Below are 27,759 nucleotides of genomic sequence, written 5' to 3' on the forward strand. Positions count from 1 at the left end.
CATTTACTGTCATGCATGATACCTGTAATTTGGTAGATCTCTGTTAAGTGACAACCACAAAGTGTATTGTTTAATAACAGAATATTTAATAGTTAAAAAGACAGTTACTGCTGTAGTAGTGATACAGTATCTTATTGAGGTAAACGGTTGTTTTTCAATTCACTTCACAACATATGGTATGATATAATAGAGTCACGTGCATGGCCAAGACCAATGACTTTCCATATTATCCAACTATATTATCCAGTAGAGCTCTCTTTATGTATTGGATGGATTATATTAGCCTATCAAAATACCACGTTGGTTCGCTAAAAATAACCTGTCCAATTTTAAAACTCATCATTACACAAATTTGTCCAAGACATGAAAATACGTCAAGATACTCTCTGTCCATCCATTGTCTCCAATATCTCTTACATAATTCTTGATAAATCACAAGTATTAATTCATACATACTTTACATTTTTTTATTCCCAAATATTAAAGGAATACTCCACCCTCCAAGTGACCATTTGTGTATCAGTTATTCACCCTGTGTTATGTTGAATTCATGAAGAAAACTTTGTTTATCTCGCATTCCTCACTGAACGAAGAATCCAAGATGTGGAAAATTCATGGTGAATGGAAGGCAAAATCAAAACATCTGTTTACAAACTCTCATGCACCTCATGCAGTACAATCCAAGTCTTATTTACAGCTGTGTGCTTAGCACTTCCCAAGCAGACAGCCCTTTCCAACAGGGAACTGAACAGAAAGTGAAACTTAATCTGTGTTCTTTTCAAAGCCAGGCTCTACCACTGCCTCAATCGGTAGTTCATTTTTGTTGCTGTGTGACATTGGTGAATCAGAACTTACCCTAGGAAACAGTCACACAATAAAACAAAACTGTTCGAGGCAGCGGTAGACCAGCAGCTCCTGTGTTCAGCGTCATAAAATTACAGTTTTTGTCAATGGAGTCTGGCTTTGAAGAGAGCTACCTAGATAAGTTTCACTTTTAGTTCAGTTTTAAATAGTACAGTTTTAGCGAAAATGCATGTATTTGGGAAGTATTGAGCATACGACTGGATGAATAAGATTTAGGATTATACTAAACAAATGTGTGAGAGTTTGTAAACAGATGTTTTGGTATAGGTTAGTTGTTGTTAAACACAGCCCCCACTTACTTCAATTAATTACAAACTTTCTCCATTTTTGGGTTCTTCGTGCACCAGAGGCAAGCGAGAGAAAAGTTTTCCTCACAAATTCAACATAACGGGGTGAGTAATTGATATACAAGGGTCACTTAAGTAGGGTTAGTATTCCTTTAATATGGCATCAGTATGGCTCAAAAAGATCAAGCACCAGGTAGGTTCTGAGGGTCCTCTTGGTTTGGGGCATGATGGCTTCACATTCCACACTCCCTCCAAACCTAAAATATGAAGAACATGTTCAATCCAAACTGTCACTGACATTTTCTACACTGTTAAAGTTAGCAATTCTGTGTTGAAGAGAATCATCCAACAACATCTGGTTAAGAGCTTATGTGTCCTGTACCTGAGTGGCTGCTCTGTGCACGATGGAGTGTCTGAGGGCCAATTTGTTGATGTCTCTGGAGTATCCTCCCCCGATAACAGCAGCCACAGGAACACCTCTGCTCACCACAGTCTTCATCACGTACAGATCCCTCTGATACAGCCCTAGGAGATAATCAGTTCAAAGAGAGATTCAAGAGTTGAGAAATTATTTGTAAGTGGAGATACTCAGGTGTCAAAGTTACCACGTGCCTTGGTCAGTCAGACGGAGCCTCCCGAGTTCATCTTCCCAATGAGGGTCGACACCTGCGTCATACAGAACCAGGTCTGGACGAAAGGTCTCCAGCAGCCAGGGGAGGTGGGCCTCCACTGTTGAGAACATCATCAGACATGTTGGTAAGTTCATGGAAACAAACATTCACATTACTGTTAACATGTTACTGATTACAAAAGATGCACTTTATGACTTTTATTTGATTTGTTCATGTCAAAACCAGCAAAGTGAAAACAGAAATGAATGACTAAAATTTCAACATTTGACAAATTTAAAGACTTTAGTACTCAAATGAAAATTTTTGAATTTGACAGCAAAGTATTTGGATCTACACTTTGAACACATATTGATCATTATGTTCTGTGTTAACGTGCCTGTGGACAGGTAATCCTTGTCTTCCAGCCCATCCTCCACGCTGACATCTAGGTCACTCTGTTGTTTACGAAGGGGGAAGTTTTTCCCACAGTGCACTGAGAATGTAAACACATACGGCTCATCTTTAAAAATGAAAGCAGTGCCGTCTCCCTGTTGGATGCAAAAGATGAGAGTTTTACTACTGCAGAAACGTTTAGCCTATCAGTACAAATGTTCAGATTACATATTGGTACCAGAACATTAAAAGTAGTAGAGACAAGTTAACACCACCTGATGCACATCTAGATCCACAATTAAAACCTTCTTTTTCGGGGAGGAGGTGCCAATCAGGTATTTGGCTGCAACTGCCAAGTCATTAAGGAGACAAAACCCTGAACCATAGCTTGGAAAAGCATGATGGGTTCCTCCTGCTGTGCTGCAGGCCAAACCCCTCTGCAGAGCGACTTGAGCAGCCAGAACAGTTCCACCTGTCAACACCAGAGAAGCTGTCATGTTGTGTTCGATCTTTCCAACTGTTAGATCATCAAGAGACTTCAGATGTTCTCCCCACCTGTTTCATATCGACAGCGTCTCACTATGCCTTCACTCCAGGGGAAACCTGTCCTCCTTTGTTCTTGCTCATTTATTTTCCCATTTATGAAGTTGTTTAAATATTCCTCAGTGTGCACACAGCTGAGTAAATCTTTAGAGGCAATTTCAGGGACCCACACCTACTGTGAAGAAGAGAGAAGTGCTTCCAGTAGTCACAATGATTTTTACTATCAGTTATTTATTGTTTTCTTATTGATCAATCGCTGTTAAATGCTCTAAAAATATCATATGTATATGTTGTGTCCTAGCAACAGTCCAAAATCGATATCAGTGTGTTATATCAGCTGATAGTGATATGACACCAGGGGAACTGCTGTTGAATCATTGTTTCTATTAAATAATCAGTCATACTGGTGACATTATGGCACAGTTAATAAAAGATATCATCATACTTTCTTTTTTTTTTTTTTTTTTGGAAGAAGATATCAATGATTGGCTCACCTGTTTCTCTGTGATGACTTGATCTTTGATTAAACAGTTTAAAACCTGGGGAAACTTGCCCATTGGGAACCTGTGGTTGGGTGGGAGGTCGCACACATACTTGCTGTGATGAACAATCGGAAGTCCGCTGGATTCATGTCTTACCTGCAAGGTGAAGAGGCTCCCTGTAAGGTCAGTTTGAATGCAATGCATTGTGTTTGTAATATACTTTACTTTATGATGTTCTCACTTGTTCAGCATGGAAACATCTGCAGGAGCTGAATGCTGCACCGACCACAAGTCCGACTTTTATACGCGGTCCTCCAGAAAATATTAGTTTGATGCAGGTCATTTCTCTGACTGAGGTTAATTCTAAATGACTTGATTACATAACACTGGGAAATGTTGCGTTGTTATGCAGGTTGTTGTTATGAAACGCGGTGTAAACGTGCTGATAGTGTCCTGTTTGTTGACGGATGTTGGACTGTGTTTGTCCTCTCTGTGATACTGCCATCTGCTGTGATGGAGGTGAACACAACACAAAGTGTGACGATTACATGGTTGATTATCACCATCTACTGATATGGAGTGAACACTGCAGATGTGCAGCATGATGGCCACAAACATGTATCAGTCAGACCCGCGGAAAAATATTGGCTTTTTATTGAGGGGGCAAATAAGTCATCCCTGCAGCATTCTATACTACCTGGTATGGATGCATGTCTGTCGCTTTGAAATCACACCTGCTCAACCAATTGAACATCTGCTCAAAGATTGTTGGTCAACCACTTCTTAAACTGTATGATTCAACCTAGCAAAATAGCATATTAAGGCTAGCAAAAAAAACACTGTATCAAATGCCAGTCATGTTCTAAAGATGGAATATACCCTGTTGCCATCACACAGACGATATGCTATATCACAGTTTAAGAAAGTTAGACCTCAAAGATATTTTGTCCATCAGTCAATTCTAAAGTAAAATCAAGATTTACACTTTCTTTTTCTCTTGTTTTTGCAATCGGGGCCTGCTGCCATAAGACAAATTTCTGTGCAAGCAGATAATAAAGTATATCGTATCTTTTATTATATATCATTTCTGCTCCTAGATGTTCCTAAATCCTACACAATGGACCAATGCAAACTTTATGCTAAACTTTTTTAATGCAAAGTTTAGCATGAAAACTCAGTGCTGGAATTGCATCATCAAATGATTGCATCTTTAGCATGTCGAATTTACTTGAATATTCTGTGGTTATTCTCAAATTCATGAAATATATGAGACAGTGAGATTTTTTTATTTTATTTTTATTTTTCTTATTTTTCCAGTTAAAAAAAACAGTAGTGAATTTGGCTTGGAGTCTGTTATATCCTATCCTGCATACACTACTGATTTCTTTCTCATAACAAAGTCATGAGTGGAGACGCAGTGCAGCTGGGGTGGATTTATAATTTTCCTCTTGTTACATCAAATCATCAAAGCTCTTTATATATTTAGAGTTTTCAGCACTCAACCCATGACATACTGCTCATCCTTTATAGTGTACATAGAACCATGAGAGTAGTTTGTTTTTCCTCTTTGATGTTGTCTGTACCCTCACCATCTTTATCCACTTCTCCTCCTCTCCCTGTGAAGCCAAAGCAAGCCATGGCCGAGGTGGTTGATCACAGATGCAGAGAATCATTCATGGTGTCACACTGAAACATGTCAGACTCACAGCCTGAGAGATTCTTCACTCTCACGTGTTACACTTTGAAGTGACAGAGGACTCTGCAGAAGGGTGAGTGACGTCATGCAAATAGTTCACTCATTTTTTAGGATTTACAGAAAATCTTCAGTACATATTGCTCCTTGTTATGGATGAAAAATGCCTTTCTGTGGCTTGAAATGCCATATTTTCCTTATCACTGCAATGGCCTGTGATTAGCTACTTTTGTGTCTGGTTTTGCCTCTCCATCTGTCTCTGCTTTACATTGCTAGCAGGCAGCTCAAGGCAGTGTCTGGCATACAGTCGGCTGTGGGGTTCTCCCATGAGAGAGAGAGTGTGTTAGTGTGTGTGTGAAGAGTCTGTTGGATGGGGGGATTAGTGCAGCCCCCACTGGGGGCTAGTGTACTCACGGGCAGATAAGACAAAAGATGAGAGCGTTGGCCCCAGGTGCAGAAAGAAATCTCTTCATAATAGAGAAAAGAGATTAGAGACGTAAAATCAATTACTGACATCAGCCATGTTAACAGGTATTTCAAACAGGGAGAGAGGAAGAAGAAGAAGGAACTCTCTTTCCAAATGATAGATAATGATAAAGAGATGGTTTGCTTTGTGCAGTAAATAAAGGTTATGTTCATTGATATATACATTCTGCTTCTGCTTTGACATTTCATGTCATCTTTTTAAAGGACCTGACCAGTTTTGAACGTTGAGGCTCATTTACTTCAAATCACTTCACTCACACTTTTACACATACTCTTGAAACATGTTTGAGTTGTAGCTCTACAATCCAAATTCCAATCATAATGGTAAGGTGCAGATTCAGAATAGTGTTCAACTAACAATTATCTAATCATTGTAGGTTCATCTGCAAAATTATTTGGTCTAAAAATGTCACAGAATAGGAAAAAATACCCCTCACAAGTTCCCAGAGTCCACAGTGACATCACATGCTTGGTTTGCCAAATATAAAGTCCAAAACCAAAGATTAAGACACTGAATTTATTATAATAGAGGACAAAGAACATCAGTAAATGTTTTCATTTGAGCAGTCGAAACGAGGAACAGTTAATCAGTTATCAAAATAGCTGCTGAATAATTTTCTGTCAGTCGACTAACAGCTTAATTGACTGATTGTTTTAGCTAATCTACATGTAAACTGCATTGCCATGCAGTGATATTGACCAACAGTAATGTACACTTGATGTTTGCTGTGATTGATTGCACAAATCAAGCGAGTTTGAAGAATCTACTATTAGATTTTTATACCACTCAGAAATCAATAAAAACCAAACTGCAAAAGAATACATTTTAAAATGGTCATCAAGTATAAATGATTTGTAGTATAAGTTAAAACCTTAATAACACACTGGCATGTTTTTTTTTTTAATAATTTGCATCAGTGAAGGAGACACCACAGCTGATAGTCAGCTGTGAATGAGCAGCGGCCTGCTCCAGGGCAGCTGCTTTCAAGGCTTTGCAGCTCTGTGACTCATTCTTAGCAAAGACAAAAGAAGAAGCTGACAACTGCTCAGCTTTGATCTAATTTTCTCTTCTCTCATCGGGCAAAATAATAGCAGGCCAGCTTAAGTCAGCCCTCTATATATAGTTTTCCTCTCTCTCAGCACTGTGTAATAAATTACAGTCAAATTAGTTCAGGCGTCACCAAGTTGTTTCCTAGCTTTGAAGGTATAAGTTTAAGTTTATTCAACCAAAAGAAGCCACTTGTAGACTTGGCTTAAAGAACTCGTTGGACCGTACATTTTGTACATCTTTCCTTCACACATGGATGGGATCGATGATTTGCTGCACGCAATGTGTGATTAACCAAATGAATAACCTCTTCATCTCTGAATAGCCCTGTCATCTTGGCATGTATTTTCACGTTCCTGGAAGCAAACATGTTTGTTGTCCGACCCCAGTGGGGGAATGGGCGGTGTGAAGTGTGCATCACACACTGGATTCAAACATACCTGTCAATTACACAACATCACAATCACAACATTGAGCCCGCAAAACCCCCCGTCCTCACCCTGCACCTCACAGCTCAGAGCGGAAGGAATTCGCTGGTTGATTGCGAGTGCTGGCAGAGCATGTTGCAGCAGGCGAGGACAGGGGTTGTTGTTGGAGTGAATTCATTTGTGGCTGCTTTCTGTGTGTGATGGTGACGGCCTGCCACCTCGTCCCTCCGAGGCAATCCCTGGGTCACATGAAAGGCTGAGCTGATTGACCTCTCATCATCCCTGTCCTCCTATAAGCACATACATGCTGTGGAGACAGGCTGTGAAGTCATTGTGCAGTAGTGTAATTTACCATCATCTTAGTGAGTGTTTACATTTCCTCTCGTTATCACCGGAATTGACATCTTCTTTAGCACCGCTCATTGTTTGGGAATGTCCTTAGAGCTAAGTTTTGTTTTTGTGTCGTGTGGCTATTGTGAGGTAAGAAGCATGTGTTGCCCACATGTGCTGTCAGAAAGCAGTAATGTTTGAGCAGATGAATTACCAAGAATTCATGATTAGGAGCAATGCCAAGAATACACACTTACCCAAATATTTGCCAAGCCCCAAAGCATTTTTTAGATCAGACATTTCCACACAATTTAACAAATATACTGTTGCTGTTGGATGGGATCATTACTATTGTGGTGTTTGGTATGTGGTTTGATCATCTGAGGTTCTAAAGTTTAGTAATTTATCATCTTTACAGGTTACGTTTGAAAGAAATCAGCCACGATACTGGAGGACAAATCTGAATGACTGGACAACCTAAGAAAAAACGCTTAATTTGATTTTAAATAAAGTAATAAGCTTGCATATATCAAGGTAAAAGCTCTCATGGGGTGTTATCGGAGCGGTTGGGATTTTAATTAAGCCAACAAAATGTGTCGGGGAGGAAACACAGTGGATTCATTAGGATGTGTACACCATTTTGTTTGAAACACTCCTCAGTACAGATTAGAATATGGACTTGGGGGATCTTGGGCTATTTTATGGATTACAATTTTAATTCTATATCAGATTCAACAGAATAACATGAAGTGACTTGTTCCTCTTATCTGTGACCCAAATGAGACTTTTCCCCAGGAAGGTTTTTACACTTTCTCTGTTATGTGCTCTTACACATCATAGTGCTCAAAAATGAAACCCTCATGGCTTCCTGCTGAGTGAAAACAGCTGATTGCATCTGATGTGATTGCTACATTTGATTCTTTATAACTATGCCATCTGTCCTTTTTTTCCCACCGACCAGTTTTTATAGCTGATATATTTAGTAAGCCAGCAGTTGCTCTGCTCTGAAAAAAAACAGAGGACATGTCTTAACTCTTACTGTGCTTATATGTCCGATCGAATTGTGAGATCACCTGCAGACCATATTGTACATTTGCTCATTGCTCATGTGGTTATCTTTGAAAAGACTTTAAAAAGCCTATGGCACAATATGAATAGTTTGCACACCCACACACTCCAACTCTGCGATGATTTGATCAGCTCTCAGAGACAGATAGACACAAAGTGAGACTGCAGTGAGAAGTGATAATGCAGAACATCTGCCCGGTGGTATGCGGGGAATCCGAAGGGGAGTTGAAAAGCAGCAGAGATATTGAGTCAGACTGTGGTATTGCTGGAATGTTTTCTAATGATGTTTACCTTTTCTATTGTGCTCATCTGCTTTCCACAGCCAGGTATGCTTCGAGTTACATAACAGTGCTTCATGCAACAGCAAAAAAAAAAAAAAAAAAAAATCCCACAGAAATATATTTTTGTGCTTTTACACATATCATCCTTGGATATAAATGCAGCATGATGAGAATGTTATCAGTGTTGCATGAGCATATAAAATATGATGAATTTGCGTACTGTAGATGTAGTTGAATCCTGTCAGTCTTTGCCATCTCAACAGACTCACGCTTGTTCTGTGCAGCAATAACATGTTGCGTTGCTGGCAGGCAAACCTGTGACCATGTTTCAGCAACACAGCTGGCTCCATTCTCTTCCCCTCACTTTAATCTCACTGTGCCATGTGAAGACCACAGGCACTTCAGAACGTCTGCCCTGTCTTGACAGCCGTGTTGATACCACTGATAAGAGTGAGAGGGAGAGAAGAGACAGCAAGTGAAGTGACAGCGCAGAATGTGTTTCTCCTCATACACTGTAAAGCCATTCAGTAGTTGAATATACAGTACCTGCTTTGAGTCAGAAAGAAAGTACAAGCATTTATCTTTCTTTGTACCTCTGTTTCCCATCAACATTTTACACAATTTACTGTGATTTATAGTTTTAGCAGTGAGACACTGAATCTCTCCTAAACTTTTTGCCCATATTTGATTAAATGTTTATTTTAAAAAAAACATCCACAAGTTCCTCTGTCAGAGATATATACAGTCATGTCTATTTGCCTAATTTTATTTTAGTAGTAGTTAGTAGGGCTGCCTCCTGAAAGTCGGAGATTATAATCATCAAGTTGGTGACCACTTAGTCGACTGAGATTCCTTCAATCACATTATAGACTTAAGATTTAGCTGCATAGTGACCTTGGTTTCTCACTGCTCTTTGGTACAGGCAGCTGCAGACACAGAGGCAGCTGCCTGGAGAAAGAGAGGCTCGGAGATAATGCTATCTTCTGTCCTCTGCCTATAAGTGGTGAATTTACAGCTCACAGCAACTTCATATGATACAGTCTCTGGGTTTTGTGTGTCTATATCTAGCGTCAGCAAGAAATGTTGCACATTTCTGATCTGTCGTTAGCATTGTTTGTTTGTTTACTAGATTATATATACAAATATTCAAATATTCATGGTGTCAAGCTAAATCTGATGCGACTGACATCATTCTAAGTTGGGTACAGGCCGAGCAGTTACTTTACTTCAAAGATTAATATTGCACTTTATAATGTGAGTCTTGTGAGAGACAGACCTGAAATTGAACTGTCATAAATGTTGCACCAGAGGCAAAGATATCTTAACTTTAATTCTTATATAGGTCAAATTAAAAAAAAAAAAAAAAGTTCCTACATTTCCCATAATACATAGCACCTTTTTGTTAGACCCTTCCTGTCTGGTAAATCCTCGTGTCTTTTAAATTGATCTCAAACTGACATTTTTTTACTGCAGGTTCTTACAGTAAGAATTACTGAAGCATACTGTCTTCAGTAGATCCAGAATCAGTGTAACACAATAAGGTTAGAGAGTAAAAGATAATCCTTTCAAACACTGATGTGGGAGTAGCTATATTTGATTTGCAGCACTGAGATGATTTGATGAATATTTTTTACAGTGTATCAGATGGCTGTGTGTACTCTGGGCTGAAATATCTTGCACAAGCTTGAGTCAGAATGTTACTTGTGTCAAACTGTCATATTTAAAGTCTAAAATGTAAATAAACCAGAAAAGATTCTCAAATAAAAACAAATGTGTTTGCTAGATTAAAATGTTATGTTAAAAAGGGGAATATTTGCAGCCTGTTTTGAGACTAATAATTCATTGAAAAAATATTTTGTACCCTCAGGCGTTGCATTTCTTTAGTGAATGGGTCATGAACTCTGTCAATTTCAGTATGTCACACTCTTCCAGCCGAAGTGAATGGTGGAAAGACTGGAAAATTATCATTCTTATCACTCTGTAAATCAGCCAAAAACAAACAGTAATATCCTCTAACACTCATATTTACTTCTCTCTGGAGGGGTTGGCACTGAGCGCCTCCGCCTGCTGAGGATCTGTGTCCAGGCCTTGGTATGTCTGCCATCTCTGGCAGTTTGCTTTGGCAGCTTGTCCACACCCCCCTCAGTCCTGTCTTGACATAGTTGTCATAGCGATGATCTGTGGCGGGAGGCCTCGTCTTGTTTCCATTTTATTAGATACAGCTCTACATATAACTGTAAGTTACATTTGGCATTGATGCTGAGGAGATGTATGTTTTCATTTCAGCCACTAGAATGAAGAAAAGAAAAGCTCAAAGGGGAACACAGGCCTCACTTTTAGGACCTTTTAGAATGAAGTGATTTAAATCTCAATTTATGTTCTATTTACTATTTACTTCTGTATGAATCTATACACTGTTTTTAAGGAAAACCCTGTGTTGTATATCTCTAAAGGTCATAGCAAAAGCAAATTAATTTGATATATAAGTGAAATTACAAATAGGTTAAAAGTCTCTTGACATAACACAAGTGTAATGAAGAGTGTTAAACTGTGATTATGGCGGTGAGAGTTGATCACACTAAGAGCTCTGTGGCAGTGTAGAGAGACTACTTTAAATACACACAGACATTGCTCTCTTTTATTTCCTCCCTCCTGCTCCAGGTGCTGACTCTGCCCTCCAACCCCTGTGTGGGGAAAAGTCATTGTAGTTCCTGCAGTGACACAAACAAGACTGTTTTCCTTTCTTGTTTCCACTACGGGCAGACAAGGCTTGTGAGAACATCCATCTGTGTTTGAGCGAACTGTTCTCACTCCCACTGGCCTTGGACTGTTCACCTTCACAGCTCAGATAGACCAGGCTGTGGAGAGGCTGCTATTTAATGAGTGTAGCCAGTTGTTGAAGTTGGTGTTTCTCATACGCTTTTTATTTACTCTCAGAGGCAATGCAGAGGACAGACACATTTTCAGTCTGTTTCTGTGTTTCACTTTCTGTCTCTGATTTTCTCCCTTTCACTCACACACACCTGCACACTATTGTTACCTTTCCTCAGACTGAATAAACAAGAGCACATTTTCTGCCTGTTTCTCCATAGTCAGTTTAGGTTGTGTACACATTTATGTGTGTGTAGTCAACCTAGGATGGAAAAATATTTTAAAAAGATGCCTTGTCTTTTGGTTTTAACTTTGTTTTAGTAAATAATAAACTGATGTAAATGAGTTTGGTTTTCAGGGAGAATTCTTATTTATGATTAGTTGGCAAAAGCCCAGTGCCTCCTGTAATCTTTCCATGTAACCATTCCGACAATAGGGGAAATGTAAACACAGATATTAGACAAGGACATCAGGAATGTCACTCACTCTGAACAAAAGATCGGGAAACATTAAAAGTTGGCACACATATCTTATCTCACCGGTCAGATAGTGGATTTATGGCTGTTGCATAGCTGCTGTGTCGAGCATAACTTTTGAATGTTTGTCTTTCATAACTTCACCTGTATCTAAATGTCATACAGGGTTCCCATGGTCATGGAAAAACTGGAAATTTCACAATTACATTTTCCAGGCCTGGAAAAGTCATGGAATTAGTAAAAATCATTTAAGATTTTAGAGAAGTCATGGAATTTTGTTGTGTGTAATGAAATTGTTTCAGGAATAGCCTTCCACATAATCCAATCTAACATCAGATTTATTTTCTGGAGCTGACAGTATGACTTAGCTCTAATATGCATGGATGTGTGATTGTTTGTTTACAAAAACATACATTTCTTCATTTTCCCCACACATTCCATCTCTCCCTTCATGTATCCCCACTAGCGGAAGTCGTGTTTGAATAGAGTTTGAAATGTCTGAAAAACATGACACAAGTGGGGCAATGAAAAAAAAAGATGGGTCCTTAAAAAGTCATTAAAAGTTTTGAGATGTCCATGGAAATGTGTGGGAACTCTGTATTAGAGCAACAAATCTTTGGAGTTCAGTACCAAGTTTTTTGAAAGAGTCCTGCAGCTTTACTGATTTCAATTCAGGATGAAATGACAAAAATCTACCAAATCATGTATCCATCACCCATAAACACACATTCGTTATCTTGTCATTGTGTCCTGATATTTGCGTTTTAATTTTCTTAAGAGAGATGTTATTCTCTGTTTCTGGCCCAGGGATTTCCGATGTAAGCTTATAGCTAACTCTGGTGCAGCTTGTCCCTGCAAATAGAATAAATTTAATAAGTTGCTTATGTTTTCAGAGCCCAAGGCAGAGGTTGATGATGACTTCTAAACACCAAAAAAAAGAACACATTGCTGAGAGCAAACAACAGCCACGGGCAGATTGCAAAGTATTTTATGAATGAGAGAAGTTAGTCAGTGCTCATTTCCCCCCCCCCGGCCAAAGGTCAAACTGAGTCCAAGTGCTGACTTGTAGCTGTGGTTTCACCATCTCTCTCCTGGTGGGTGGACTGAATGAATGAGTGAACGAATGAATGAAACTATCCATGATGTAAAGTCAAGGACTTACACAATGTGAACTCTTTTTTCAGCACACCTGTCCTATCAGAGAGCCCAGGAGCTGCACAAAAAAACAATTCTTCAGCCAATGAACGATCAAATGCTCAGACATGCCCCTTTCATGTTTACTCTCTGATGCTCATCTCTCACTTTCACCCACAATCCTTATATGCAATATACCTGGTTCTTCCTGCATTCGTTATTGAATCACAATAAAACACTAGGAAGAATATTATTTACTGAGGAATGCCTTGGTTCAAATTTGTAAGCTCATGTCACCTGGGAATGACTTGCAGCATCTGTTTGACTTATATATTACAAGCAAAACACTACATAGATTGTGTGTAAATATTACAAGAAGATTTAAGGATAAATCCAGGGTTTGAGAATATTTAGGTATGTCTTTGATTATCTGGATATTCCCTAACTGTTCAAGTATATTTTTGCTTCTTTAAGACACTGACAGAATGTGAATCAACTTCATTAGCGAGTGCTTTCCCCTGACATACCATTAAGTATTCTGTCAGCTGGTGATTTATAACTTGACACCACAAATTGGCTCTCTGTCTGATACAGACTTCTAATTGGCAGTTTTTCCTATATATAGTGTCAAATAAAAACTTGAGGAAACATGCTTTTGGTTTCAATTCAGCAATTAGTCCTCTCGTGGAGATATCATCATAATCTAGGTGTAATATGCTCCAGTAAATCACGGTGCCTCACAGCTTTCCCCTTTGACTTGAAAGCATTCCTCAGCCCGGTGTTTTGAAGCAATAGGTCACGGCTGCGGTTCATCTTGCTCCTGCGCAGCTTGGGCCAGTGAAGTCAGCCATTCTTCACAGCCTGTTTGTGAGGGCTTGAAACCCATTTCACCTTGTTCTTTTACAGTGCCAAACGCTGCTGCTCCCTTCAACACACACCCTCCCCCACCCTCTGTCTCCTTTCTCCTCCTCTTTCCATCTCCTAAGGAGTACACATACTCCCTGCTCTTGCACATATTCTGAATGGTTTGCTAACCGAACACTGCTGCAGCACCCCCAGGGAAACTGAGGAAGAGGGGGTGGTAGTTGTGATGACAAGCTTGCCTTTTAGCATAATAGGCCTATGGGGACATAAGTGTGGCTCTGCAAGGGGCTGCCCAACCCTCTCTTCTCTCACAGGAACAAGACTCACTGCCACTGTTTTGCCATGCTCTCGTTGACTACTGTTTGGGCAACACACAACTTTTTCCACTCAGCAGGTGAGTCCTTCATTTTCTGTTTACCTGTGAATCTGACTGGCATGTGCTCATGATGGAAAAACAAATGACAACTCTCACTCTCTCTCTCTTTGCTGATCCTGTTTGGTTGAGTTGAGAGAAGTATACTATAAGTTGTTTCTGCATGAGAAGACTTGTTCGGGGCCTTTCTGTTGAAATTCTCCAAAGCTGGATGCTTTTTTTTTTCTCCACTCCTCTAAATAAGTTGTGGTCTTGGCTTGCCAGTCAACACTCCCAGTTCATTTTCACTCTGTGACTTCTTCCTTCCATTGAAATCTGCTCTGCATTCATTTGAGAATAATGAGGCCCTCTTTGCATAGTGTTTTTTAAAAGGGGTTTCTTGGAAGGAGCCCTAATCTCTTGTACACTCACTTCACATTCACCATCCAGGGACAGGTTTTACAGGAGCCACTACACAGCATTTCATTAGTTATTACTTAATGTTGCCGTGTGGAGAACATACTGAATGCTGGATTTTCCAATTTTCCCTCATCATGCCAGATTTATTAAATAATATCTCCAGAGTTAGATTTTGTCCTTGTCTGAGGTTGCTTTATCTGTTTGTGTCTTAAAAGCAGAAGAGTGTGTTTGCTTGTATGCATGTGTGTGTATATATGTGTGTGCTTGTGTGTCTCAAGGCCATGGTAAAGGCGTTGCCAACTGCAGCTTTCTCACAGTAACAGCAGAGACACGTGTACATAATTGTGAATAACTTACCGTTTGGTAGCTGCAATGTGCATTTCAAGATAATACACTGAAATAGCTGGGGGGTTTTTTCAATAAAAATCTCTGGGTTTCCATCTATACAATCAAATGTTTTGCTGTTAAAGGTCCAGTGTGTAGGGTTTAGGGGGATATATTGGCAGAAATGGAATATAATATAAGTGTGTTTTCTTGACGTTTTATTGTCTTCGTATAGTCACCTGAAAATAAGAATCATTGTGCCCTAGAATGAGACATTTATATCTACACAGGGAGCAGGTCCTCATCCATGGAGTCCGCCATGTTGCACCACCATGTTTCTACAGTAGTCTAGAACGGACAAAACAAATTCTGGCTCTAGATAGGGCCATTCACGTCAGCCTCCATAGTTAGCAGGCCCCACAGTGATGAGCAATATCAGAAATTGATTTTTTTTTAAATATGAAACTGCTTTATTCAGTGTTTTTACCACTTTAAATCACCTGGTCTGTTTGTTTTAGAGAGGAAGAGACCTCTGTGGATAATGTGGCTCGCAGTAAAAACATCCTGAGCAGTGAACACTGACTAACTGGGAGAAGTTTCAGCTGGTTGCAGTCTTCACTCCTCACCACTAGATGCCATTAAATCCCCCTAAATCTTACACACTGCTCCTTTAACACATGAGGGGAAAAACATGTTGATTGTACTCAGCAGGTCTTGCGTAGGTTATGTTTATTTTGGACGTTTGCTGGTTCAGTTGCACTGTTATCCCATCTGAAAATGTCCTCTGAGGAAAGTCTTTGAGGTTGAAGGAGATGATAATCACCTGTAGCAGCACAATAATGCGACTGTTTGCTTTTCCGTGTGCACTTGGGATGTCTCGGACCTGTCCAAGGTGTGTTTTTAAGAAGGGTGTAATGAAGGGGTGAGAGGGATGTTAACCACAGTTGACCGAGGACATATTCTACCCTGATGAATGGTATAGTGCATTGTAAATCACTGACTGGGGAAGAGCAGTTGGATTCCTCTGTGTAGTGATGTCACCATGATCGTGAGTGAAACAAATCCAGACTTGAACAGCCCAGCCTCAGCCAGATGTTGAATTTCACAGCAAGCTTTTTCAGTGGATGGCATGTACTCTGAGCTGTTCGGAGCTGGATGTAGAGGCTTTAAACTCTGGTAGTACACTGAGATAGATACAGGACACAGAGACGTGTGGAAACAATCTAAGAAGTATGTATAGTCCATCTGGTTGTGCCTTTATTGTCTTTGGAAGTAATCGTCATCTCTCTGTGCTTGTCAGATGTTTTACATGCCATTCATGTGGTTTCATTTCTGTTTATTTCAGATCAGCTGCTGTGTGGTTTGACTGAACATCTTGGATAAAAATGGCCATCCGATACATCAGGCATAAGTACCTGTGGATTTATGATATGAATTATGACAAACTGTAGAATAAGACAATAATGGAGTTTCCACCCGTGGTGAATTTGGAGGCACATCAGTCTTGGACAGCTTCAGGATTACAAAAATTAACCTTCTCAACACAGGGGTCATCCTCAGAAAGCTCTGCTCCCTCAGCTAACAACTCCCACAGAGGAGATCATTGTCCCCATGAAGCCCAAAGCTTGCAGTTTGCGCCAGATGAGGACCTACACAAGCTGAAAAAGAGTTCCGCTTGTGTCAGTCATAACAACATAGATGTTGCAGAAGCTGTGTTGCTACAGCAGCCTGAACAGTCAGTCATTCTCAGTGAAACACCTCTGAACCAGAGTCCACTGGGCTCAGCTCAGCTTCATGAAGCAGGTATTGTGTCCACGTTATGTTGGTCAAATGACAACTGCTGTTCACTTCCTGTTTCTGAAGCAGGACCCCAGTCAGACCACATGGTTCAGAGTCATGTTGGTCAAACAGTGGACTTGAACTCTGCATGTGTAAAAACAGACAATAAGCCAATCTCAAATGGCCATGTCTTTAGACCTCCAGACGACCCGTGTCCCGTCCTCAATCCGGACTCCACTCCCACCTTCACTGTCACTGCGACTGTTCCTGACTCTAGCCGGAGAGCCCTGCATCTCCCATGCATTGTGGAGCACAAAATGAGCTCCATCACCTTCACACAGTACACCTGTCCCTCCGGAGCCGGTGGCCATGCTTTTGTCAATGAGAGTTCTGATGATGGAGAGTCTTCACTGGAGGAAGAGGAAGAGGGGGATGATCACAATGATGGTGATGATGATGACGACGACGATGTGTTTCCAGAGCTGCCTCAGAGTAAAGAGTATCTTGTCAATCACAGACAAAGGAGCCCAGGCAAAGACAATCACAAGAGGAGAGGTGCTGCAAGTGCACGAGCAGAACTCAATCGCACAGCCAGAAACTGTGGTTATGAAGCAGAGGGTGAAGCCAGCAGCAAGGAGGTATGCTATTATTGATTTATTATTTACTGCTGCCCTTGCATTGTAGTATTAATCACGTGATAACTAATGTTGATGAATGACTAAAGATGTATGTGGGCACAGACTGGAATTTATTTATATTTATTTTATTTTATTTGTTTATTTGACAAGGACTGCACTCAGTGACAGACAGAAAAAATAAAATGTAATAAAATGGGCCTACATTTTAATACGCATAAAACAGTACAGTGCACATCTATCAATAAGATATGCAACATTATTAAATATGGGTCATCTTAAGGCAAAAAATATTTAGAGCTACATTTAGGAACCCTTTAAAAATCAAGTCTATGCACCTGTATGCCAATTTATTACATGCAAAATGTTGTAATAATAAACATAATATGACATTTTGTTCCTTCCTTACAAGAAGCACATATAAAAATTCCATGTGATGTCTTACGTTTCTCATGTTAAATACCTCAAAAACATGGGAAATGTCAGAATACCCTGTTTGAATTTGTGAGTTTATCACTGCAGAATCAGCAACTTGTATTTTGAATGTACAATATTTGACAGTAAAACTAGAGAGACAAGCACAGTTCTAATGTATTTACTGTTCAGTAATGAATTACCCCCAAATTCTCCAAATTCGAGTAGATAATAAATCACTTTAAGGCCCTTCACTGACAAAATTGTGTACATCTAAAAGAAAATGGACATGCAGTGACATTAATCGGCTTCATTCAGTCAGTTGAAGGATACGACCACATTGTGAGTGTCCATATTTGACAGCTCTCAGCAGCTGACATCACTACACTGTGAGATAATGCATAGTTGTGTGTAAGTGTGTAGGAGTACACGGACTTCACATTTGTACTAAACGCAGATCCAGATGGAATGCAAACAGCTTCTGCTTTCTCTCCACTCCCTCAACAGGCAGCGGTGTTTTGACAGAGCCCATAGCAGGCCATGTTAGCACTGAACTTAGCCTTCCATTACTGAATGGCTCTCTTTATCTTTAACAAGCCAAAGCACATTTGAGCCTCTTTTTCACACAACCTCTACCCTGACCTTGTTTGTAACAATCTTGTAAGCCCCCATCCCTGCTTTTTATTGCCCTTTTAAAGCCTGGTAAGAATATTCATAAATATGTTTAAATCTGTTAGATATGTTTTCCGTTACAGCTGGAGGGCGTATATCCAATGACACGTAACTGTCCTCCTTTTCTTAACGGTCTGCAGATAATAGCGCACATGTATACAGTCTGTTGGTCCAGTTGGATGTGGAGGTAATGCCAGCTTTATGTGCAGAATAACACTCTGCTCGAGATAAGTTGTTTTGAAAAAGAGTGGAAGAATGCAGGGAATCCTGGGAGCCTGTTGTTAATGTTATCAAAGGACAGCAGGTCAATAATTCTCATGCCGTCACACCACAAGCTCTGTTATCATGTGGTGGGCTGCATTGTGGGCATCACTATAGGAAGGTATTCAATGCCATGGGACAGCCATGGAAGAAAGAAGTCTGCAGGGATTGATTTCACAGAAAAATAGGAGTGGAAACAAGCTGTCTGTCTTATCTACACACACACACACACACACACACACACTAATATAGAAGATGAATTAACCAATCACAAAACCTGAAAAATTAGGCAAATCATTACATGAAAGATCTTCATGGGACTGTTCACACCCGAATTAAAAATACATACTTGCCCTCTTACCTGTTGTGCCATTTATCAATACAGATTGTTTGTTGTTTGGGTTGGGAGAGTTAGAGATATCAGCTGAAGAAAAGTCTGCCTTCTCTCGGATATAATGAAACTAGATGGCACTCGGCTTGTGGCGTTTAAAGCCCCCAAAAACTGCATTTGAAAAACTCACAGCAATGTCTCTTTCCAGAAATCATCACCTGGTTATTCAGAATAATGATGATGATGATAACAATTTTGTTGTTAGCAGTTTTATGTAGGAGATATTTTCAAATTGCAGAAGAAAGCATAGATGAAAGACCCGGGCTTGTGACAGCACGAAATACTATAAACATTAATAGCATCGTCCTTGGCTTATCTGTAACGTTTGTGGTGCTAGGTGAGCTAGCAGTAGATGCACGCTTTCCTGTGTGCAATGATATGGTTGACAGATGTAGTTCAGTAGAGAAAAAAATGGTTCCTGCATGGAACTACTCACAACAAGGTCTGTGGATTATCCTCAGTAATCGGGTCATGTTGTCTGGAAGGAGACATTGCTGTTGAGTTTTTCAAATGTATTTTTTGAGCACCACTCTAGTTCTATTATATTAGAGACGGCAGACATCTCTTTGGCCAAAATCTCCAACACTTAGCAACTCACACCTAAATAATTTAGACTGATAAAAAGCATTGCAGGTGAGAGGAAATATATGTATTTTTGATTTTAAGATGAGCTGTCCCTTTAACTGAACTGAAATGGCCATGACACCTAATAAGTTCAAAAGGACAACAAATACTAAATGCAAAAACAAATGCTCAGAAGAGACAAAAGTGCAAAATACCAATATTCATCATGAATAAATCATTGAATGGGGGTCTTATTTGCATAAAATTAACACTTGACCTGCTTCCAAATTTATCTTTTTTTGAATAATGTAGACTAACTAGATGTTTTAGTGTAGTTGTTGATACATGTCTTTAAATTTTGTAAAAAATATTCAAGTGGGGAAAAGTTGGTGGAATAGCACATAGATGCAGTTGTTAACATTAACCAACTGAGGGCACTGTATGCATAGTGTTTCCACTCTGTGTCATCTCATGACTCCCCCCTGCTTGCATCATTTAGCTCAACTGTGACTAAATGCCCCTAAAAATACACATTTCTTCATCTTTCCTTCCTACCACACAGACATAACTGTGGCTGTGTTCCGTTAGTGTTTTGCATCGCAGGATATTAAGAGTCTAATTTATTCCTCCAAGTAGCCAGGTAGCCATTGCCCTTTTGCATGACCGACTGCTACATTTGGATACCTCCATGGTGATCTCTGGCACTCTCTGTGGGTGGCGCAGACTAGGCACCGAGCCCAGAGCTCACACACTTAACTCCTCATTTCCATGTCAAAGCCGCTGTGTTGGGGTTCACAATGTGACCAATTTGCGCTGATAAAGTTATAGTCAGCTCACATTTTGTTGTCCCGAGAAGATAACATTAATGCATTTATCTAAAGGATTGACTCATACCAGCTCAGTTGCCATGGTGTGAGGACTTCACACAATTGCCGGGGCCGGATCGAGGGGAAAGAGATGAATCAAGGGTAGTGTCTCACTTGAGCGTCAAGCCCTCTCTGGAATTTGTCTCATTCTAAGTAGAAGTGTCCACATTCCTAAGCAGCACCTTGTGGGGATGTCACTGAAAAGACAGTGTGAATTTGTTCCAGATTTGGCTTGAACATGTGCCAGAATGGGGCATCTGTTTCTTGCATTTGTGTTTGTCTGACTCTAGGGGTTGATTAGGAGTCCAGCTCGCAAGATCTTCAGCTTCTTTCATTATCTATTCGCCTACAAAATACTTTTTCAGACATTTGGCTTAAAAATATCCATTTTCCCACACATGAAATAACTGAAGTTGAGCTTTTTGGTCTTGGTTAAAATTGTCCTTTCACACACAAACACAGCTTGTACCGCTGAAGCTAGAAGTCAGTGTCTTGTTCATGGACATTTCAGGAGGCTTGGTGCTTGCCATAATGGCTTAATTCCAGAGTTTTCTAGTCAATACATGGTGTAGACTTACTTTCAAACAGTTTGGTCAGTCTTTATCTTAATTTTATTTGGTGAAATGTACACACACATGAGGATTTGTTCAGAATATGAAAAAAAAATGGCTTTATGTACACAAAGCTTTTGCTACCATGATCTCAGGATGATAGAAAAGGAACTACAGCCACATCCTTATATGTCCTTATATGATCACAGGTCAATTTGTAATTACTAGCATATAACCAACCATATTGACATTGTTTTGTCACAGCTTGTCAGTAGTTCAAATACTGTAAGTCATCATCAGTCTCAGTCTTTCTGTGATTCACAGACATAATTCCAAACATAATTTAGGAGGAATCATACAGATGTCCACACTGCTGACAACTGTATGTCTCTACTTCCATAAATAGTAACAGCAGAGTATCTTGTCTTTAATCTGTGAAAACACTCCCTAGAGAATATTTTAGAAAGATGGAAACAGACACTGCAAAAGCCTTTGGGAGGATTTTCCAGGAATCGGTGTTCATTTCTTTGAACCAGTATCATTAGCCTATAAGGTTTACCTGAAGAGGAAAGGTCATGCAAATCTTAATCTACATTATTCTTGTCTCAGTTATTACAGGGGTCAGTCTCAAGTGTTGACATTATGCAAAGTTTATAAGTATGTGAAGGTCTTTTATTTGTGAAGCAGACACAGAGGATTGAGCTGTCTAAACATATTGATCCCATGTTAAACCTTTTTATTCCCTGGTCAGCACCATGCACAGAGGGCAGACATAGTAAAGAAGGGAAGCTTTATTTTTTCCTCTCAGTGACCCCAGGTGACCCCTCAGGCCTCAGAGGTCAGCAGGAGATTGTCCAGATTTAGGTCATTCCTGAGGGATTGAGTGGAAAAAGGCACTTTCTCCCAGTGCTGGGTCAGTCAGCTGTCACTGGGTGGTCAGCAGGGTATGTGGACCGTCTGGTGTGTGGTTCCTTAATTCCTCACAATCTGGGGAGAATGCAGCACAATGTACATTTGTCAGGGCCTTTATTTGTAATCTAATTTGGATGCGCTGCTTCATGGAAAATGATTTTCATCTAAACAACTACAAAGGCAAATTGTAACCCATGTCAAATTATGAAGTATTTAGAGATTGAACCAAACTCACTGTTTCTTAAACTGTATGGTATTTCTTTTACTGGAAGTAAACAGTCCATGGAACGCAGTGACTCTAAACACTCTTAAAATAGGTCAAAGGGTTGCCCTGTCCTCTGCTTGCACTTTTCTAATTTGAGTCAGCCCCCAGTGAATAAATAAAAATACTAAACAACTGTCATACTTGTTTCAAAAAGTTTATCAAAGCCCTTCAGACATTGCGGGGGTTTCCCATCAGAACATTTATTGACGAGTCCCTTCAATGGGATGATTGTGCATTGAGAGGCTTGATGTTATAAATGGAATAAGGACTTGATTTAGAAGTGACTTGCAATAATCGGAGCTCAGACACACTATTAAGTTTTAATTCCAGGAAAGGAATTATAACTGTCCTTGTACAGGGTATATTTAAAATAAGGCGAGTCAATGAACATTAAAGGACTACTGAGTGTAGAAACATATAGATGTAGCTATCTCTTATGTCTTCCACAGGCTTCTGAAGAGACATTTTGAAGTTGGGTTTATCACATTCTGTTAATTTCTCAGTTGTTTTCAACAAAAACATCCAAATCTGAACAACGTATTGGAGCCAGGGTGGAATTCAGCTGAATGATGGAGCAGTAGTCACTATAACTTCTTGAAGGAACTAAGGATGAATCTGCCTTGATCCAAAAAGTTAAACTATGGGCCAAATAGGCCTCCTCCTGTTTGCAAAATTTCTCAGTTGGCCCTCATTACTGGCATACAATCTTAACAGACTTCCTGCAGCAACCATATTCCAGGAGGGGCTTCATAGGAAATAGATGTTATTATTGTGTCAAAAACCTTGGAGCAGTCCACTAGAGAAATTTGTCTCGAAAATCCAATCCTCAATGGTTCTGGGATTTCATTCTGGGATTCTTGAAAATGTTCCACAGCGATGCTGTCGAAGAGCACTTAGCATGTGACCCTCTCCAGGACTCTGCAGAACAACAACGTAAATTTATGCTTTGGTGACCGAGGTGTATCCTGCTGATTTATGAGGCTGGACCTCCAGATCCTCAGACACAGCTCCTGTCTGTACGAGAATGGTCTATTTATATACACGGTGTGTCTGGGGAGTAGCGAAAGCCGGTGCAGGGAATTCCATCATGCTCTGCATGGCACACATGTCTGCAGCCCTTGTCCTTTGCTCTTTCACCCTGAGACACTGCAGAGGAGATCACATTTCCATGTGGAGCATCTGCAATTTACAAGATACTTTTTGGGTTTGCCTGTAATTCTTTTTGGGTTTAGGGCAGTGTGGTAAAGCGACAGATGCTCTCACCTTACCCAAAAGCTCTCGTGTGTCTGGCAAGGATAACAGGCAATTACTGGACTGACTTACAAGCCCAATTTTACCCCTGATTTCAGTAACATTTAGTGTGGGTTTAAAAGTGAGATTAAGAAATTAATTTTGAAGTTTAGCTAAAGCGTATAATCAAGATATCAAGTGATCTTGATGTGTGTGTCACCAGCTCAACCTAACAACCTCAAATTAATTCCTGGGAACTCCTGTGTGTAGTAAATGTGTGTAGCCTACATGAAAACATGTGTGTGCATAATTTATGTGTGTTGTTTATGTAATTGAATAAGGGACAAGTTACAGATCTTTGGTGAGAAAAGAATCTGAAAATAAGATAAGAATAAAATACAAAAAGTTGTTTCAAAAACAGATTAAGCAAGATGAACTAAATGTGCTCAAATATAACAATTGTGCAAACAAACCCTGAAAACTGGGATAAAACTGAACCTCATAAGTGTATCAACGTGCTGCTGCTGGCTCAGTCTTTGACTCCACACTCTAATAGCAGCAGTCTTCACTCAAACCAGTGTTTCTCTGGTTACCCACAGGAGTCTCCACAGGTCATGTCTCCCTGGTCAGAGTCAATGAGCCAGCTGATGAGGAAACTGGACCAGCTCAATCTAGACATAGAAGAGGCTCTGAGTGCAAACTCCTCCCCCTCTGGCACACCCTGCACCACCCGCAAGAAACAGGTCAGAGTGTGTTCACACAGCCCGGCATCATGACTTCTGTCACTCATGTTAACATGAGGGTTTTGTCCAAGGATGTAGATTTTGTTTCAACATCGGGTGGGTGGGTGGGTGGGGCATATGATATGGGGGATATGGGGGCATTGTGCCAGAAAATTTTGAGCATCAAACACTTAATTTACTGCTTTCTGGTGAGTTTTTCTGCATCAATTTTTGGTGTAAATGTCTGCAATTTTGTCAAAATAAAAGTCCCCCTACTTTTATGTTTTTATTAGGGGGTGACAAATGCACATGTTCTAAATGTTAAGGGGCAAGTGTCCCCCCCTCTGGAATCTATGGCCATGGTTTGTCTCTTATAGTTTGATAACAATAACACAGCATTAACTGCGTGTACTCTGCCTTACCAAACAACACTTCAACCATCAGTATCTAATGGTATGTGCACTGTCACGGTTGGTACTGTACACATTCCTGTGAGGCGTATGCTGCATACTTGGTCATGCTTGTAAACTTTGCCGAATCAATTTACTTTGCTCCGTGACGAGAAAATCCCGATGAATTATTCGGACCTGTAAGCAACAGGTGTTCATTGGAATTTTATGTCCCGCTGAATTTAAAAATGTTCCACATTAGGTTTAGATTCAACAAAGCTCTCCCAAATCAAGGAGTGGTAGCCCATAAATCCAGTGTGTGAAAGGAGATTCAATATGCTAATCTCTTGTGAGTCGTAACTGCGCCTATGACTTGTGAGATATGGGGATATAGTCTGTCAGCAACACTATGGGCTTTGTCAAGCTGTCTTATACCATCCTTCTGACTTGACTCTGTTTTATAATGTAGGTCTGCAGCTCTTGGATGTGATACTGGAGTGTACAGTGCTCTAGCTGGGTCAGAGTGGTGCGCTAAGAACAGACAGCTGTTGTGCTTTTGAGGTTGCGACAGGGATCATGCAACTCTGTTGGCAAAAAGGGCTCTTCTCATAGTGGCATGTTGCATGAAATATCCCACTTAGAGTTAGCATTTGGGAACAAAAGTGCTCTTTTGGGGTCCATATGCATGTACGACACAGAAGAGCTATTGTATTGAAGGGAGTTTATATGATTTAGTCCATTAGAAATGGTTGAGAGAGGCTCACATGCCTCCCAGGCATCTGCATAACCATCCCAGGCATTCACTATTACTTGCTTTAACTAATGACAGGCGACTGGGCAAGACAAGACATCTTTACTGGGATATTTGACAAGGTCATAATCTCTGTCCTCTCCAAAGAAGATCTGCGCATACAGGCTCCTTTGTGTGCCTCTGTCAAGCTGAATTGAGAGTGGAGATTTCACTTCCCCAGCAGTTGACCTCAGCCTCTTGTTTTCTTTTCCCCTGGCCACCGTTGAGACCATCCTGTCTGAGTCTGTTCGGCCAGACAGAAACAGACCCGGTCTTGATTGTTGTTGTGATGTTGTTGCAGTGGGGTGCTGTTTCGAAGTCCACGTTAAACCAAGTCCTAAATGACCAAGCTCTCCAAAGACTGGACGGAGGGGAATGTCCAAGCCAGACAAAGTCCTCTGCTCCTCGCAGCGCCTCGATGGGAACAAGAGCAACAACCAAGAAGACGGTAAGTTTTTCTCAGAATAACAGCTTCCTGCAGGCATCTGACAGTTTCTCTGAAATCAGAATCATACAGGCAGTCTGTGATACAATACATGGAAACTTACATACAGTTTTGTTGTCCAGTTCTCATCTTAAGGCTGAGCTGCTTAATTCCTAACTCCACAACTGGTTGAACATGTTTTCTTTTTTCAAATCTGGCTTTAATATTTTTGGGTGACTGCCATGACCCGTTTACTTCCTGTATCACAAAGTCTCTCTCCCAGCTAATTCAAAGTTCTTGTCTGTCTGTAGCTGTCCAAAGGGGATTTTCACTTTCACAAATTCTAAATGTTCATCAGTGGGTTACTTTATCAGAAATAAATCAGATAAAATCAGATTTTGTTGTGGAGCTTTGATGAACAGTCTTGTTTCAGCACATGGTTTATGTTCCTGAAAAGATGCTGTATGGTCATTCAGATCCAATCTAGATGTTTCAGGGGTTCAGACATCTGTTTTGGTTTGACTTGAATATTTTTCAAATAAGAAACTGAGGGGAAAAACAGAATGACTGCATCAGTGATTCCTCTGCAAATATTTTCATGAGCTTATTATCTGTTTCCTTCATGAATAAAATCACATTCTGAAAAACTTACATTTCACAATCACATATTTGACCCATAGGTCATGATCACAGTGTTGACAGAAGTTTTTTTTTAGATAACTCCATCACCAGTCAGCTGAAATTCTGACATTCCCCTCTGTACAGCTGCTCTTCTCTCTACATCTGCAAATATTTGAGGTTTGCGTTGGGAATAAGGTCAGCTTAGGCATTCTTAAACAAGCAGGACTCACTTGTGCTGGACGAGGTATATAAATGTCACTATTCAACAGCCCTAAAAGAAACAGACAACTGAGAGATTTGCGAAATGCAGGGCGCGGTTAAATTCAAAGCCTTTCAGCTTGTGCTTTGTGCTTTCTTGATGGCTCCGCTGCAACCTGATGGCAAACAACCTGCTTCTCAAAAACTGTCCCCATCTGATCAGACTCTCTTAAACTTTCCAGTCTCATTTAGTGGTATAATTTTTCACTGTCTTACCTTGTAAAAGTTGGATTTGTTTTTCTGATACTATATTCTGCAGAGTACAGCTTGGAGCACAGTGAAGGTATTTGCGATGAGACCCAGCGTTGAGCTTCAAAAGTTAAAGAAGATTATTTTGTCTGTGAGCACTGGATACTTCAAATGATTTAATATTAGTCCTCAGATGTGTTGCCACCTGTGTTTTTCGTGGACCTCATAACTCCCTCTTGAAAATGACAGCAGCATGGGATAAAACTTGGCTCGAGGACAGCTGGGAATGTTCACATGTGTTAAAGACAAGAGTATTTTGGCTGTGGCGTAACCTTGAGTGTCATGAGATCAGAGTATCATGAGATCATATGTCACATGATCAATTATAAAATGATAAATTTCATGTGGTTCATATGATATCTAAGGAGCCCCAAGAATGACATAACATACTTAACATAAAGTTATGTGCTTAATGTAAAGTTACGTAAGATAGATTTATGTAACATTGGTAAGGTTTAGGAAAAGAAACATGATGGTGACATACTTTTAAAATAACTCAAAGTTCACTTGGTTTCCCATGGTCCCATCCACCACTCCTCATGCCTCCTTACACAGACCTTGAGTCTCCAAACTACTTCCTTCTTTACTCCTGTGAGCACATTGGTCACCTGATTGCAGCCTTCCCAAATTTGGTTATAAATGCATTATGGCTCATGATTATGTGGGTTACATACAAATTGTGGTGCATTACTTTTTGTAGGTTAGAACAGCCTAAGCAAAGTTATGTCTGGGAACTGACTATTTATTGCCTTTACCGCACACTGGTTGCTCTGAAGGCTGAAAATCAGAATCAGAAAATATGATCTAACTA

At 40.1% G+C, this 27,759-nt stretch overlaps 2 protein-coding genes across 2 annotated transcripts in view; one reads left to right on the plus strand and one right to left on the minus strand.

Annotated features, from left to right (window-relative positions):
• Positions 1-64: 64 nt before the first annotated feature.
• Positions 65-3,657, minus strand: hdac12 (histone deacetylase 12). Its single transcript, XM_049577494.1, has 8 exons — positions 3,422-3,657; positions 3,193-3,336; positions 2,711-2,870; positions 2,431-2,627; positions 2,160-2,310; positions 1,764-1,880; positions 1,534-1,676; positions 65-1,408 (listed from the first exon to the last, which is right to left on the minus strand). The coding sequence occupies exons 1-8, from the start codon at positions 3,521-3,523 to the stop codon at positions 1,385-1,387; spliced, it is 1,038 nt and encodes a 345-aa protein (XP_049433451.1). The 5' UTR covers positions 3,524-3,657; the 3' UTR covers positions 65-1,384.
• Positions 3,658-13,997: 10,340 nt separating this feature from the next.
• stard13b (StAR-related lipid transfer (START) domain containing 13b) overlaps positions 13,998-27,759 on the plus strand; it is a 70,504-nt gene continuing 56,742 nt past the window's right edge. Inside the window, exons 1-4 of the mRNA XM_049576218.1 lie at positions 13,998-14,253; positions 16,301-17,372; positions 24,095-24,238; positions 25,698-25,844. Of these exons, the coding sequence (XP_049432175.1) occupies positions 16,419-17,372; positions 24,095-24,238; positions 25,698-25,844 (1,245 nt within the window). The 5' untranslated portion in view covers positions 13,998-14,253; positions 16,301-16,418. The remainder of the gene's footprint in view (positions 14,254-16,300; positions 17,373-24,094; positions 24,239-25,697; positions 25,845-27,759) is intronic.

The sequence above is a fragment of the Epinephelus fuscoguttatus genome, linkage group LG5 (assembly GCF_011397635.1).
Source record: "Epinephelus fuscoguttatus linkage group LG5, E.fuscoguttatus.final_Chr_v1".
In the NCBI taxonomy this organism is placed as follows: domain Eukaryota; kingdom Metazoa; phylum Chordata; class Actinopteri; order Perciformes; family Serranidae; genus Epinephelus; species Epinephelus fuscoguttatus.